The 17,109-nt window shown below is 40.6% G+C and overlaps 1 protein-coding gene across 2 annotated transcripts in view; it reads right to left on the bottom strand.

Moving 5' to 3' along the window:
- Nucleotides 1-16,327, bottom strand: part of LOC124098668 (serpin B6-like) — a 30,209-nt gene extending 13,882 nt beyond the window's left edge. The window contains exons 1-2 of one of the 2 annotated variants that reach the window (XM_046453581.2): nucleotides 16,302-16,327; nucleotides 1,091-1,265 (exon numbers count right to left, since the gene is read on the bottom strand). In XM_046453581.2, the coding sequence (XP_046309537.1) occupies nucleotides 1,091-1,255 (165 nt within the window). In that variant the 5' untranslated portion in view covers nucleotides 1,256-1,265; nucleotides 16,302-16,327. Of the gene's footprint in view, nucleotides 1-1,090; nucleotides 1,715-16,301 lie in introns of those variants that run through there. The other variant, XR_009227615.1, reaches the window with a different exon arrangement.
- Between the last annotated feature and the right edge of the window lie 782 nt (nucleotides 16,328-17,109).

The raw sequence follows: 17,109 nt of genomic DNA, 5'->3' as shown, positions 1-17,109 counted from the left end.
GATGCTGGCTTTGGACATGGGCAGTTGACAGTGGCTGGAGGGACAGGGATGAAATTACTACCACAGTCTGCATTGTAGCAAGAGGTAAGATAGGACACGTTCCCAATGAATGCCCACAGCTGTCTAAGATGTCTGGGAAGTGCGTATCTTCCTTTTAGCTGCCTAACTTAGAGTGTGGGAAGAGAGAGATGAGCTAAAGAAAGAATTATTGTATTTGCAAGCAGAATATCAAGGAACTATTTCTAACCCAGGTCTTGATGGGTAGAACATAAAGGTGTTTCTTATCTTGGAGCTCCCTCTCCAGTTGAAAACCTAATTCTCAACCTAAGAAATGGCCTCAAGGTAGAGCTCCAATCCATGGCCTCAGGAGCAAGATCAAGATCCACTTTGTAAAAACCTATGGACAACAAAGGCAGCATCTCATAGACCTGTAGACAAAGGGGCTTCTTAGCAACTCATGGACACTGCCCCACAGCACCCTTACTTCCAACCTGACACAGTCTTGTCTCAAACAGGCTTGTGCATGTGGCTTTTTCCAGTGCAGCAGGCTGCAACTTGAGACACAGAAATCCTACAATGGTTTTAAAGGAGTTATAAAACCTTGTAACTAAAAGGTGAGACAATTCAAAGTGAAGAGAGGCCCTTGAACCCCAACTCTCTTTTGGCAGGAGGAAGGCTAAGAGAGCAACACACATGAAACATGACCCATTTCTTCTGGAAAAGGACGGGAGTTGCCAAGCGCTAAGCCCAGAATGCACAGGGGGGTGCCATGGCCTTACATGTGAGGGACCAGGAATGAGTCCCAGGAAACCCAGGTGGAGCCAATCAAGGAATATTCCCACCCTGAGGGCAGAGGAGCCTGGCACACACACCTGGCTGGATTTGGAAATTGCTACAGTTCAGGGACTGCAATGTGCTCACAGGGGTGCTCAGCAGGGGTAGCATGTGCTTCTTGTTAACTCTCCATCCACACCCCTCTGATACTCTCTGATGTCCATCCACAGCAGTCCCTTTGGGATTTGAAGTGTGGAGAATCAGCTCAATTGACAACTACCAGCATTTACTATTATTCCCAAAGGACACCAGGTACCTGAGCCATCTGGACTGCGGTGGTTCCCTTTGCCCCCATGAGGACCATGGCCAGGGCCAAGGAGATGCTGATGGGTGAGTGAAACACATTTCTTGAACTGTCTTCACCCAGCGTTTTTAGAAGGTTTAAGGCAAAGGTGCCAGTGGCTTCCAACAGAGGATCCATGATGGCGAGCCTGGAACGATGGACTTCAGATCAGTATCACATGAACACAGGCTCACAGGCCAACTGCACTTTCCCTCCCATTAACACCACTGCTGCTGTGGTGCAATAAGCAAACAGACACACACAGAACTCTGAGGGTCTTTTTGGGGTCTCAAGATTATTTTATGTCCTAATATTAAATGAAAAAGAAGAGTAAAATTTAATACTATGATCCTGTTGTGTGAAGACCTGTATCTGCACACTTCTTTGTTTGCATGGGCAAAGTCGGGGTGGGGGGGGACACAGGCACCACATTGCTGCAGTCACTTCCTGGAGTGGGTAAGAGAAAGGGTGATTGACTTTGGCTTCCATGTCTGTATTCTTTGGTGTGTTATAAGAGCTTATTGTATCATTTAATTTGGAAATCATTAAAAATTACAAATTTACTCACAAAGTTACAAAGACAAAATACACAAGTGTTTTTATAATATGGGAGAGTTCCCCATTTTTGGGTAACCTGAAGCCTTAAAATAAATTTGGGAGGTAAAGCCACATGAGACCTTTCTCTCCTCTGAATTAAATACCCACCCGTCTCCCCCAACAGATGAGGGTGCTCACTCAGGTGTGCTCAGCAGGACACCATTAAATCCTCAATTCATCTAGGGAACCTATGCATGTGATAAAGCCCAAAAGGCCATGTTAAGGGCCTATGCTGTCACAGGCAAGGGCACTTGGCCCATGTGCTCACAACTCTTCCTCATCTCTTGTCAGTGGTGCCTACCCATGTCCATCTCCACACACTCAGAGCTCAGGGGTGTCTGGAGCTTTTCCAAAAGCACATTTGGCAATGCCCTGGCAGCCCTGGCAAGGTCAAGGGCAGGAACACAGTTAACCAGTCAGAAGTGAGTGGGGTGCAGGTGTCTTCAGGCCAGTTGGAATCACAGAATCACAAAATGTTATATAGCACAGCAGGACTTCAGTGATCCCTATTCACAATTTTCCATTTTCAACAGGGATCAGGAAGTTCACCAGGGTGAATTGATTGCAGCTGAGAAGCATATGGACTGAGTCTTTCCAATACACTTGGAGAAGTCATGAACTTCAGGAAGAGCCTGAAGGAATCAGGTGAGAGGACAAGAGGAAAGAAAGGGCTCAATCAGACAGGAAGTCTGCACATGCAGTAGAGCAGGCCAGGTGCACTGTGGGCACAGGACCTGTCTGTTCTAACATGGTTCACAGATGTTTACCAAACTCATTTCCCCAGCAGCAGAATGCCAAAGTTCTAAGACAGTCCCCATGATTCCCCTGAGCAGTGGGTGGAAACCCCCAGAACAAGGAGGAAATGAGTGTTTCAGAGTACACAGGAGTGGGAAGGTGTACCTAAATAAGGGACTGTGACAAGAACATGAAGCATCACTTTGTATAGCATCCCATTCATATAGCTTTGGTCCATAGAACAAGGTCCCCAAACACATCTAGGTCCTAATCCCTGGAACCTGTGAAAATTCCCTCATATGACAAAAGAGACTTTGCAGCTGTAATTAAGAATCTTCTGATGGAGAGAATATCATGGACCATTCAGGTGGCTCCCAAATGCAATCATGTGGTCACATGTAGTTTATAAAAGGGGGTGTCAACATGAATAAAAAAGGAAAGAAATTCAGAGAGAGGCTCTCTAGAACAAAGATTTACATTGAGATTAGCAAAGGGTTGCAAACCATAGTGGGCAGACTATGAAAATCAAAAACTCATGGGAATGGAGAGGATGAGACCAAGAGGAAATTTGTCAGAGCTAAGCAGCCAGGTGTAGTGGCACATGCCTGTAATCTCAGTGGCTTGGGGGGCTGAGGCAAGAGGATCAGAAGTTCAAAGCCAGCCTCAGCCACTTAACAAGCTCTTGTCTCAAAATAAAACATAAAAAAGGATGAGGATGTGGTGCAGGTGTAAATTGCCCCCAAACTCAATCCCTGGTACAAAAAAACAAACAAAAAAACAAAACTAAGCTCCTGAGCAAATATTATTTTATACCCATGCTTTAATGTAATGGTGTCCTGGGATGGAATTAACCTCAGGGGACCATTTCCTGTCTACAAAAACAAGGGAGCAGGGCTTATTGGTTCCTGGTCATTGTGCCCCACCCCTCAGGTGTTGCTTGACAATGGGTGCTCACACTTTTTATAACCAAGCACATTTGTGTAGTTAGTGGATCTCTGGGCTTCAGTCTCACTTTCAATGGTATTGACAAGTCCTTGGCCAAACACCAAATTGCAATTTCTTGTAATCTCGTGTGTTGCCTTAAAGGAAAGTAATGTTTGGGTTTTTCTCCATCTGAGTTGCAAAGTCTGCAGTTCTAGCACATACCTTGGCTCTAAGTCTTTTGGTTTAACTGTTTATACCTTTAGGTTGGTTTATGGACTGTTCATTCACCTGGGAACCTGTAAAAACTAAACTGTTTATACAGAAATCCTAGATGGAATGCAAACATCACTGAATTCTGTTACTTTTTATTTATTTTTAATTCTAATTTGTTATATATGACAGCAGAGTGCATTGAAATTCATATTACACATATAGAGAATAATTTTTCACATCTCTTGTTTTATACAAAGTATATTCACAAAATTTGTATCTTCATACATGTACTTAGGGTAATGATATCCATCTCATTCCACCATCTTTTACCCCCTTGCTCCCTCCATTTCCCTCCCACCCCATTGCCCTATCTAGAATTTCTAACCCTCCCATGCTCCCCTTCCAAACCCCACTATGAATCAGCCTCATTATATCAGAGAAGACATTCCACATTTGTTTTTTGGGGATTGGCTAACTTCACTTAACGTTATCTTCTTTAACTCCATCCATTTACCTGCAAATGCCATGATTTTATTCTCTTTTATTGCTAAGTAATATTCCACTCTGTATATATACCACAGTTTCTTTATCCTTTCATCTATTGAAGGGCATCTAGGTTGGTTCCACAGTTTAGCTATTGTGAATTGTGCCTGTATAAACATTGATGTGGCTGTGTCCCTGTAGTATGCTATTTTAAGTCCTTTGGGTATATACTGAGGAGAGGAACAGCTGGGTCAAGTGGTGGTTCCATTCCCAGTTTTCCAAGAAATGTCCATACTGTTTTCCATATTGGCTGCACCACTTTGCAGTCTCATCAGCAGTGTATGAGTGTACCTTTTTCCTCATATCCTTGCCAACACTTATTGTTGTTTGTTTTCACAATATCGGCCATTCTGGCTGGAGTGAGATAGAATCTGAGTAGTTTTGATTTGCATTTATCTAATTGCTAGCATTGATGAACACTTTTACCTATATATATTGATTGATTCTATATCATCTTTTCAGAAGTGTCTGTTCAGGTACTGGGCCCATTTATGGATTGGGTTATTTATTTATTTATTTATTTTTGGTGTTTAACTTTTTGAGTTCTTTATATAACCTAGAGATAAGTGCTCTATCTGATGTGTGAGTGGTAAAGATTTACTCTCAAGATGCAGGCTCTCTATTCACCTCACAGATTGATTCTTTTGCTGAGAAAGTTGGAGTCCATCCCATTTATTGATTCTTATTTTAATTCTTGCACCAAAGTAGTCTTATTAAGGAAGTTGGGGCCTAATCCCACATGATGGAGATTAGGGCCTACTTTTTCTTCTATTAGACACAGGGTATCTGGTTTTATTCCTAAGTCCTTGATCCATTTTGAGTTGGGTTTTGTACATGGTGAGAGATGGGGGTTTAATTTCATTTTCTTGCATATGGATTTCCAGTTTCCCCAGCACCTTTTGTTGAAGAGGCTATCTTTTCTCCAATGCACGTTTTTGGTGCCTTTGTCTACTATAAGATAACTGTAGTTTTGTGGGTTATTCTTTGTGTCCACTATTCTGTACCATTGGACTACCAGTCTGTTTTGGTGCCAATATCATGCTGGTTTTGTTTCTATTGCTCTGTATTATATAGTTTGAGTTCTGGTATATTGATGCCACCTGCTTCACTCTTCCTGCTAAGGATTGCTTTAGCTATTCTGCGTCTCTTATTTTTCCAGATGAATTACATGCTTGTTCTATTTATAAGAGGAATGCCATTGGGATTTTAATTGGAATTGCATTAAATCTGTATAGTGCTTTTGGAAGTATGGTCACTTTGATAATATTAATTCTGCTAACCCAAGAGCACGATAGATCTTTCCATCTTCTAAGGTCTTCTTTGACTTTCTTTATTTAGGGTTCTATAATTTTCATTATATAGATCTTTCACCTCTTTAATTAAGTTGAATCCCAAATATTTTTGAGGCTATTGTAAATGGGGTAGTCCTCCTCATTTCCATTTCTGAGGATTTATCACTGATATACAGAAATGCATTTGATTTATGGGTGTTGATTTTATATCCTGCTACTTTGCTAAATTCATTTACTAGTCCTAGAAGTTTTGTGGTGGAATTTTTAGCGTCTTCTAGGTATAGAATCATATCATTAACAAATAGAGCCAATTTGAGTTCTTCTTCTCCTATATGAATCCCTTTAATTTCTTTCATCTGTCTAATTGCTCTGGCCAGTGTTTCAAGAACTATGTTAAATAGAAGTGGTGAAATAGGGCATCCCTGTCTTCTTCCAGTTTTTAGAGGGAATGCCTTCAATTTTTCTCCATTTAGAATGATGTTGGCCTGGGGCTTAGCATAGATAATCTTTACGATGTTGAGATATGTTCCGGTTATCCCTAGTTATGTTCTAGTGTTTTGAACATAAAAGGGGGTGCTGCATTTTGTCAATTGCTTTTTCTGCATCTATTGAGATGATCATGTGATTTTTATCTTCAAGTCTATTGACGTTATGAATTACATTTATTGATTTCTGAATGTTGAATCAACCTTGCTTCCCTGGGATTTATCCCACTTGATCATGGTGCACAATATTTTTGATGTGTTTTTGTATCCGATTTGCCAGAGTTTTACTGAGAATTTTTTGCACCTGTATTAATTAGAAATATTGGTCTGAAGTTTTCTTTTTTTGATGTGTCTTTGCCTAGTTTTGGAATCAGGGTCATATTGTCCTCACAGAATGAGTTTGGAAGTGCTGCCTCTTTTTCTATTTCCTGAAATAAATTGAAGAGTATTAATATTACTTCTCCTTTAAAGGTCTTTAGAACTTACTTTTGTTTCTATCTGGTCCTGGGCTTTTCTTGGTTAGTAGAATTTGATTGTGTCTTCTCTTTTGTCACTTTAAATTGATCTCTTTAAATTGTGTATACCATCCTGATTCAATTTTAACAAATTATATGACTCTAGAAATTTGTTGATGCCTTTGATATTTTCTGTTTTATTGGAGTGCAAGTTTTCAAAATAATTTCTAATAATCTTCTGTATTTCCGTAGTGTCTGTTGTGATATTTCCTTTTTCATCACGTATGTTAGTAATTTGAGTTTTCTCTCTCCTTTTGTTTGTTAGCATGGCTAAGGGTCTGTCAATTTTATTTATTTTTTCAAAGATCCAATTTTTTCAATTGATTTTTTTCTTCAATTAATTGATTTCAGCTCTGATTTTAATTATCTACTGTCTTCTGCTTTTGATGTTGATTTGTTCTTCTTTTTCTAGGGCTTTGAAATGTAATGTTAAGTCATTTATTTGTTGACTTTTTCTTCTTTGAAAGAATGAACTTCATGCAAGGAACTTTCCTCTTAGTACTGCTTTCATAGTGTCCCAGAGATTTTGATATGTTGTATCTGTGTTCTCATTCACCTCTAAAATTTTTTTAATCTCCTCCTTGATGTGTTTTGCAGCACATTTTTGTACATTCAGTAGCATATTATTTAGTCTCCAGGTGTTGGAGTGACTTTTATTTCTTATTTTATCATTGATTTCTAATGTCATTCCATTATGATCTTATAGAATGCAGGTAGTATCTCTACTTTATTATATTTGCTAAAAGTTGCTTTGTGGCATAGTATATGGTCTATTTTAGATAAGGATCCACGTGCTGCTGAGAAGAAAGTATATTTTCTTGTTGAAGGATGAAATATTCCAGATATGTCAGTTAAGTCTAAGTTATTGATTGTATTATGGAGTTCTATAGTTTCTTTGTTCAGCTTTTGTTTGTAAGATCTATCTAGTGATGAATGAGGTGTGTTAAAGTTACCCAAAATTATTGTGTTGTGGTCTCTTTGACTCTTGAACTTGAGAAAGTGTGTTTGAGAAATGTAGATGCTCCATTGTTTGGGGCATATGTATTTATAATTGTTAAGACTTGTTGGTGTATTGTTCCCTTGAGCAGTATGCAGCATCCTTCTTTATCCTTTTTTATTGACTTTAGTTTGAAGTCTACTTTATTTGATATGAGAATGGAAACCCCTGCTTGCTTCCAAAGTCCATTGGAGTGCTAGGATTTTCCCCAACCCTTCACCTTCAGTCTGTGGATGTCTTTTCCTATGAGTTTTTGTGAGGCAGCATATTGTTGGGTCTTTTTTCTTTGATCCAATCTGCTAGTCTATGTCTTCTGATTCCTAAGTTTAGGTCATTAATATTCAGGGTTATTATGGAGAACTAATTTGTGTTCCCAGCCATTTTTGCTTATTTTTGGTATTTAACATGACTTGGTTTCTCCTCTGATCAGATTTTCCTTTAGTGTAATCCCTCCCTCTGCTGATTTTCATCATTGTTTTTCATTTCCTATTCATGGAATATTTTGCTGAGGATGTTCTGTAGTATAGGCTTTCTATTTGTAAATTCTTTTAACTTTTGTTTGTCATGGAATGTTTTTATTTCATTGTCAAATCTAAAGCTTAGTTTTCTGGGTATAAGATTCTTGGTTGGCATCCATTTCCTTTAAGATCTTGGTATATGTTTTTCCATGATTTTCTAGCTTTGTGGGTCTTGTGGGTTGAAAAATCTGCTGAGATACGCTTTGGTCTCCCCCTGTATGTGATCTGATTCCTCTCTCTTATGGCTTTTATGATTCTATCCTTATTCTTTATGATAGGAATTTTCATTATAATATGCCTTGGTGTAGATCTGTTGTAATTTTGTACATTTGGTGTCCTGTAAGCCTCTTGTGTTTGGTTTTTCAATTTGTTCTTTTTGCTTTGGAAATTTTCTAATATCATTGAAGAGATTGTGCATTCCTTTGGTTTGAAACCCTGTGCCTTCCTCTATCCCAACAACTCTTAGGTTTGGTCTTTTGATGCTGTCCCATAATTCTTGGATGTTCTGTTCATGGTTTCTTACTATCTTTACTGTGTGATCTACTTTATGTTCTAGATTGTATACTTTGTCTTCATTATCTGACTTCTTTTTCCAAGTGATCTTGTCTGTTTTTTATGATTTCTATTGAGTTTCTTATTTGATTTATGTATCCTTTATTTCAAGGATTTCTGACCTTTTTATCAGAGTCTATATCTCTCTCTTGGAGTAATCTTTTGCTACCTCTATTTGCTGGCTTATATCTTTGTTGGAGTTATCAATTTTTGCCTGTATTTGCTCATTTAGGTCATTCTTTAATTCAAAGATCATTTTAATTATGAACCTTCTGAACTCCTTCTCTGACATTTCATCAACCTCACTGTCCATAGGTTCTGTTATTACAGTGTCTTGGTTCGTTTGTGGCACTTTCCTCCCTTGTTTTTTCATGTTGTCTATGTGTCTTCCTTTCTTGCAGTGTGGATCTGAGATATTAGTTTCTTCGTTATATTCTTGTAGTACCTGTGCAGATTGTCTGTACCTCACCTTGATGTGGGCTTCCAAACGCTACAGGGGTCCCTCAGTGTGTGCTACTGTATCTAAGGTTGGTGGCGGCAATAGCCCAGGTAACGCAAGATAATATTTAAGGTGTCCCAAGATGGAAGCAATATCTTACAGAGATGGGGCTGCAACAGTGGGCCTCACACTCTCTTTGGGATGCCTTCTCTGAGATGCAGCTGCTTGTAGGCCCTGTCTGTGGTCAAAAAAGTTAGGGGCTACTGTATGAGGAAGGCTATGGTGATGACTCTAGTGTCCCAAGATGGAAGTGGGTTAGGCTTAGGCTCCCAGGTGGGTTTAGGGGGTGCGAACTCAGACCTACCCTGGACCTGGGTCCTGCACAAATCAATGTGGACAGATCTGGGCCAGACCTGATACTCTGCTGGTCTGAAGAGGCAGTCCTGTGCTGGAAGCTGGGCTGCGGTAGTACCTGCTGGTGGAGGGGTGGACCCAGGCCTACTGTGAGCCTGGGTCTTTCCCAGGCAGGTATGGGTAGATCTGGGCCCCTGGGCTTGACCTCAAGTGGTAGTTTCCTGGTTGAAAGGGGCGGTCCTGTTCCAGAGTCTAGTCTAGCAGGTGTCTGACCCACCAGTGGAAGGGTGAGCCTGGGCCCCGTACAGGCTGGTATGGAGTATGCCTTTTACCCCACATCATTGCCAGCATTTTTGTTTTTTGTATTCTTAATAGCTTCTATTCCAACTGGAGTGACATGAAATCTTAGAGTAGTTTTGACTTCCACTTTTCTAATCCTAGAGATGTTGAATATTTTTTCATATATTTGTTGGTTGATTGTATATCTTCTTCTGAGAGGTGTCTGTTCACTTCACTGGCCCATTTGTTCATTGGGTTATTTGTTTTTCTGGTGTTTAGCTTTTTAGTTCTTTATATACCCTAGAGATAAGTGCTCTATCTGATGTGCGAATGGTAAAAATTTGCTCCCAAGATATAAGCTTTCTATTTACTTCATTGATTGTTTCTTTTGCTGAGAAGAAGCTTTTTAGTTTGAATTCATCCCATTTATTGATTCTTGATTTTAATTCTATCACCAAAGGAGCCTTATTAAGAAAGTTGGAGCCTAATCCAACATGATGGAGATTTCGGTGAATTCTGTTACTTTTTAAGCCTTGTTTGCCTCATCTGAACTGATTAATGGACTTAGGGCTTTTTATAAACAATATATTTCAATTAACTGACATTTTTTTCTTGGTTCTCAAATTGTCCTAACTTGGCTAGTGGGGAGCTCTTTAAATTGGTTATTTTATCCCCAGCTGTTGGTCTCAAACATCCTTGCTTTATGGCAACAACAGGGCCTTATGGGTGCATGTTGAATTTTTCTAGTCCAACAATGTGGTATTGAGATTGGATAGAAAAAATAAAAGAGGTAAAAACTAGACAAAAGGAAGGACAAAGAAAGATTAAAAAGAGATTTTAATCTGAAAGTCTCATGCCTGATGCTAAAGTTTTGCATATGTTTCTTCCCAGATCTGTCACTCCCCAAGCCAACTGGGCTAATTTCACTCCCAAATTTCTGGGCAATCTTACAGTTGTTGGAAATTCATCCAGTTATGAAAATTATCTTGTGCACTGTGGAGTGTCTTATGTAAGAAACAGATTAAGCAAACAGAGAGAGACAATATTTTAAGAAGCTTATAACCTAGGGTACTTTCCAGTGTGATTTATTGGTCACTTAACATAGACCACATCAGTCTAAGAATCCATCCTAAACCATCTTGTGATCACCAGACTGATGTCATCCTCAAATACTTTCCCATGTTCACCCCTCACGAAATTCCATTAAAAGAGCCTGAGAACTCCCAAAAGCATCTCTGTCATGATGAGTCACATTCTTAATCAATCTCTGCCTTAGACATGTTCTTCAATTCATTTCTGCACATTTATTGAGAACCCCATTCACCCTAAGTTCAGGACCACATCTCCAGAAACTCCTCAGACTTCTTCCAGTGACACTATAACCTACCTCCTGGTTTCTCTCAATCAAGGATTGTAAAGTACAAAATCTAAAGACATGAGAAGCAGATGAGTACTGGTGCTGATAGAAAATCAGTTGCTGCTGTTGGGCACACCAGTGGCAAGCTGGGACAGATATTTCCCTTTCAGTCCCTCATGTATCATGCTATAAATTAGATCACCACTGAAAGATGAACCTGACTCTACTAAAACATGAATGCCCTTAGCAGCTTTCATCAGGACTCAACTCTACTCTTCTTTCATTACACCTATGTGTCACACCAACCTGTGTTTATCAGCACATTTCTGACACAACTTCTTTATGGATCCATCATTCTGTGTACTGCCCAGGCCTCTGGGAAGACTTATCCCTTAGGTAATAACATCCTTCATTTCGGACCCAATGTCTTCCTGCTTCATGGTTGCCTCTCTTATTTTGGTGGAAAAAAGGGTCCAATGGCTTTCTAAGAAAAAAGATAGGTGTTTTGATTTGTTGCATGTCTGAAAATGTCTTTATTCTACTACTCCATGCCAATGAGAGTTAGGCAGGTCTATAATGAGCTGGACAGGATTTTACATCCAAAGTTTTGAAGTACCACTTCATAGCTTCCCTACCTCCAGCTCTGCTGTTAAGAACTTTCCTGATATTCTGACCCCAGCTCCATCTATCTCACAACACCCAGACTCTTTCAACCTTAAGAAATCTTATCCACATCCCTGATATCCAGAAATGTCCCAGTGATGTGTCCTTCTTTGGAACCAGTTCATTCTTTTTGGTGGAGATTTGGAGGGCCCTTTCAATGTAGCAACTTAAAAATTTCTCCTTCCTACTCAGGGAAAACAAATTAAAGTGCTTTCTCATTTCCTGCAGAATCTCTGTTCTCTGCTTTTTTACTTCCTATTTGTCAGGCACTAAAACTCTTGGAATGAACTCATCTGGGACTTTCCAACCTTCTGAATGTCACAGCACACACAAAGAATGACACTAGTACTATACTTTGGGACAAGGTTACTTGCTGTAGAAGTGTCCAGCTCAAATCTCCAGCCACCAGGCTGCCCCCTCCAGCTGCCCTGAGTTGGAGAGGTCAACACTTTGACAATGCCCCAACACACAGTGAAAAGTTCTACTCACACCTTTTACTTTGCTTGCCTTTTCCATAACAATTACATTTTGTCCCATTTTCATGAGAAAGGCCATTGTCCTCCAATTTTTCTATTGATTTTTTTTTTTTTTTTTTTTTTTGGTTAATGTCAGTTGTTACACTTTTTAATTTCCAAGGACTCCCTGATTCCAATTACCAAAGAACATCCACTATAGTTCTCTTGAGCTTCTTTTGCACCCTGCCTTGTCTTTCCCTGGTGTTTTGCTATTGTTGTTGTGGTGGTGGTTGGTGATTGTTTTATTCTATGTAGGTTTCTGTTTCATGCTTAATATTCCCAAAAGTGCCCACCAAACCCTGGGTGTCAGTCAATATTTAGGGGAAAACACAAAAGACTGCTGGAAATTCTGTTTACACAAGTGGGACTTGTCAGCTGGGGGCTTCTCTGCTGATATGATCAAGGAGTCACAGTAGCTTTTTCTGCTGAAGAATGGCAAATAGAAAAAAAAAAAAAAAAAAAACCCTGGTCCTGCTGCTGGCTCTGATGTGTAAGTAGCTGGAGTGGGGGCTGGGGTGCTTCTGCTGGATCCCTCTCCCCTCATTTCAGCCCAGTGCTTTTCTCATCAGTTCTTGCAGGGCTGAGACCTGACCTCCTATCAGGGGCTGCTAGGAAAGAGGTGGGGCTGCCTGGTTGCCAGGGCAGAAGGGATGGCATCTGAGGTTCAATCCACTCCATAAACAGACTTTCTATGAGGGGCCCTGCTGCCACCTGCACTTCACCCTCCCTCTCCAGGGACTCCAAGGTTGAGACTGTCAGCTCCTCTGGGCTGCTCCTCCCTCCTCCCTCCACAGACACTGAGCTCCTTCCTCTAGCCACTTTCCTGCTCAAAACTCTGCTGGCATTTCTTGTCCTCTGCTCATCTCCTCTCTCCTTGTCTTGTCCTTGGTTTTAAGATTTAAAGGGCTCTTTGTCTGTTGGGTTAGCAGGGCTTTATGTGCAAGAAGATGAATACATATGGCCACAAATATACAAACTATTTTTGTGAGCAGAGTAGAATATATGTGAATGTTTAAAATCACATTCCTTCAGGTATTACTTAGTCTCTCTTTTAACTGTGAAACATGTCTAAGCAATAAATCCCATGTGTTAAACTCTTTATTTGTCCTGAAGCATGAATTTGAAAATAACCTGGCACTACTATGTAATCATAAAACAATTTTCATTTTCACTTTGCAATAACATATAAATCCATAACAGTCAGTTAAAAAAGGATTGGAGAGTTCCAATCCAGAAAAGAGAAAATAATCTAAATTAAAAATTTACTAATAACTAAAATATTCCAAATAACAAAGGAAGTCATTAACCTAGTAAGATTTTTCAATTAAGGTCTTTCTCTTACCTATTGATATGCCAGTAACAAGGATACATATTTCAAAGATTGCATTGCAAACCCAATGCCTAACAATGGCCTTCCAAGTGCCTACTTCTACAGCTACAGGAAATAAGATGTGGACACTTCTCATACACAGGTACACACACACACACACACACACAAAATTCATTATGCAGTTCAAAATTATTGCTTCGAAAATAGTATTTCTTTTACAAATAAAAAATGTAATCATTGACAAAAGACAGATAAGTTTTTCTTAATGAGCTATTCTATACATATTTTAAAAATCTAATAATTCTACCCTAGGGTCATTTTATCCCCTTAATCATCACCAGTAACTTTGAGCAGTTCATGTTCACAACTGAATTTATTCATCTGATCAAGTCTAAACATTTTTAGGGTGTCACCTTTTAATTTTTTTCTTGACTTCTTTGACTAAGGATGCATTCATTGCCTATAAAGTGTAACCACGAAAAGGGTTGGTTTAAATGTTATTTTATAACATAGTATTTATATACTACATAAATACTATGTGTCATAAACTGGGGTGAGGTTGATCTTAGCAGGCACAGGTTCTTAAGGAAGTTCAGCAGCATGCCTCAGAATGGAAAATTGGAAATTTTAAATGGAAACTTGGGTTCCTTCTTTGTCTCTACTTTGCTTCTTGAGTAGTTATAGGTGTGTCTGGTATGTGTGGCTGAGTGTAACTTCTCTGAGAAGCTGATGCCTAATAGGTAATAAGTATACATAATTTTCTTCTGGTGTGTTCTTGGCCCAATCTATGGTATAGCAAGCCTGGAAATGTAAGGTGTGTGGTCTTCCATGTGATCCTACAACATCCACGTGGCTAACCTTATGATCAGATATAAGGACATTGATGCTGTTTGTTCTAATTTAATTCTACTGTTACTGGTCTGAGTTAAATGTAATTTACTGACCTGTAATAAATTGCCTTGGACTGCAGTCTTAAATACAGTAATTACTAAGTAGCTGACAGGCATTTGTACAAGACCTCCATGCAAACTAAAGCCCTCAGATGCTCAGTTACTTGTTATAAAATAACATAATATTTATGTAACCTGTGAACATCCTTCTGTAGTCTTCAGATCACCACTAGATTACTTATGACAGCTAATACAACATAGGTGCTCTATAAAGAGTTGTTAAACCATAATGTTTAGGGAATAACAAGAAAACAAGGCTGTATATGTTCAGTAGAGAATCAGTCCCCGCCCCTGAATATTTTCCATTCACTGTTGGTTAAGTCTGTGGATAGGTAACCTGCGGATATGCAGCACCAACTATATTTTGTTTATGGAACTAAGTACTCCCTTTCTCTTTCAAGGCACCAAATCATAACAGATGCAATTACTCAAGAGTAGTTATGAACCACTGGTAGACCCCCAGTGTCTACTGATAACTGCAGTCATTTAGGGTAATCACAGTGTTTGTTACTGAGCCTCAGCACTGAAATACAACCCCCCCCCCCGACCCTGAATCCAAAGTCATTTAATTTATCTGAATTTTTTTTACAGCAATCCTAACCCACAGCAGGAAGGAAGCAGGCAACCAGGATCATTTTCTTTACATCCGTGCAATGGCACCCCACCCAAGCAACAAGATGCCAAGCAGACCCAGCTTCCCTCTGACATCTGAGTATTCCTGACCCCATGTAAATGTTAATCTTCCATAAAGTCTGTCAAAATTGAACTTAAAGGTGAGTAGAAACTAAGTGCCAATTTCATCCAACACACAAACCCCAAACATAAGTAATACTTTCTGAAAGGACGCTTGCAGAGTCCATGCAAAATCCAAAGACCACGCCACACACCCAAACCTCATGTAAGAGATTTGTTGTCAGTAGCACAAAGAAACCAACAAGGCTGTCCCTCCGAGGCAGGGAGCTCTACCATGCAGGCACTCACACAGCAGCTTTATAGCTCTCAAGAGATTTTATCATAAGATGCTTAGGAGTTGTGTCATAAACTGGGGTGGGGTTGATCTTAGCAGGCACATGTCCTTAAGGAAGTTCAGCAGCATGACTCAGAATGGAATCTTTGGAGCCTCTAGATAAAATGTGTCCTGACCTAAAATGGTGAATCTGATGCCAACATTGATCTGATGCCAATACTTTCCCCATATCATCTTATCCTTCAATAGGCCAAATCTTATAACATTTTGCCTAAATTTAATTAAGAAAAAAAAAACAGCCTTTTCAAGTTGTGAAAGGATCCTAGAGATTATCTTTGCAAGCTTGAAAATCTCAAAACCACAAGACCTGTGTGTGTTAGAACAAACATCTAGGTGCGGACAAGGCTAGCACAAGAGGGGAGACCATGGCTCCTGCACAGAAAAGGCGGCGCGGAGGGAGCCCGGTGCAGCCACCCTTGGCACCGACCCCTTGGCCTCTAGGCACCCACCTCTCTAGTCTCCAGCCCTCTGGGTTCCCAACGCCCAGGTCCCTGCTTCAGGAGCCAGCTGCCTCCAGGTCTCAGGAGGTAGGGATCTCCACTGGAGGCAGGACGGGCGGGGTCACCTACAATTTAGTTCTGGGAGCTGCTGCTGGGGCTTCCCGCTCACCCTCCCGCTGCAATAGGCTCGCCCTGTGTTCTGAGACTGCATGACCCGGATCCCGGTGGTCTACCGCGTCAAGAGCCGGCCGCGGTGGCGACAAGGTCTGAGGCTGCCACCGCGATCCAGAAGGTGACCTGAGCTGGGGCCCCGTGCCCAGCCCAGCCCCACTTCTCCAGGCTCGGGTCTCTGCATCCCAGCCCCGCGCATCCCCAGCAGCAACTCTGTCCGCCGCTTCTCCCGAGTTGGAGCCCATAGGCCACCCCCGAGTGCCACAGTGATTCCCGTCAAACACGTACCCCAGATTCTCTGCGCCAAGACCACAGCGAGCAGAACCAAAGGAGGAAGACCCAGGGACTTCCTGGCTTCAAATACTGGCAGGGTGTGTATGAGGGTGGGGTACTGGAAAGAGCCTGCGTGCCACAGGGCCAGCAGCTGCCTCCACAGAGGGAGGCCTGGAGAGGGAAAGAAGGGAAAGGCCCCAGGTGTGCACAGGTAGCCACTGCACTTTTGTCTTTTTCATTTGTTCTAATTAGTTAGACATGGCAGCAGAATGCATTTGATTCATTGTATACAAATGGAGCTAATAACTGTTTATCTTGTTTTTTTCATTCCATATGCTATGACAATCCTTCTAATCTGGTAAAAGATCTTTCCTCTTCTGTTTCCTGAGGGCACCGTATTACTCTGCCTTTTGGAGTGTTTCCAACCTTATGTCTGTTTAAAATAATGCCACCATAAGTAACCTAGTGAAACTCTCCTCAGACTTTAGGGCACATGCAGATCATCTGAAATGTTGTCAAAATGCAGATGCCAATAAGTAGATCCTAAGATTGGGCATTTCCAACAAGTTCATCTGTGACTAGCATCCTGCTGGTCCACAGACCTAACTTTGAATGGCAAGCTCTTAATGTCAATATGATTTTGTAACAGTGGAAAATTATCCACTAATCCAGATTACCAGATTCCTAAAAGGAAATTTTCAGGTCAAAAGATAAATACTCATGTTTTAGGTGTCAAATTCCCCTTCAGAGCCTGGCCTGGTGGTACACACCTGTAATCTCAGCAGCTCAGGGGATTGAGGCAGGAGGATTGCAAATTCAAAGC

Source organism: Marmota monax, unplaced genomic scaffold (assembly GCF_021218885.2).
Source record: "Marmota monax isolate L192 unplaced genomic scaffold, Marmota_monax_Labrador192_F-V1.1 WCK01_AAM20220418_F8-fsc00029, whole genome shotgun sequence".
Classification (NCBI taxonomy): domain Eukaryota; kingdom Metazoa; phylum Chordata; class Mammalia; order Rodentia; family Sciuridae; genus Marmota; species Marmota monax.
The sequence above is the reverse complement of the archived record's forward strand: the minus strand, read 5'-3'. Positions and strand labels throughout refer to the sequence as shown.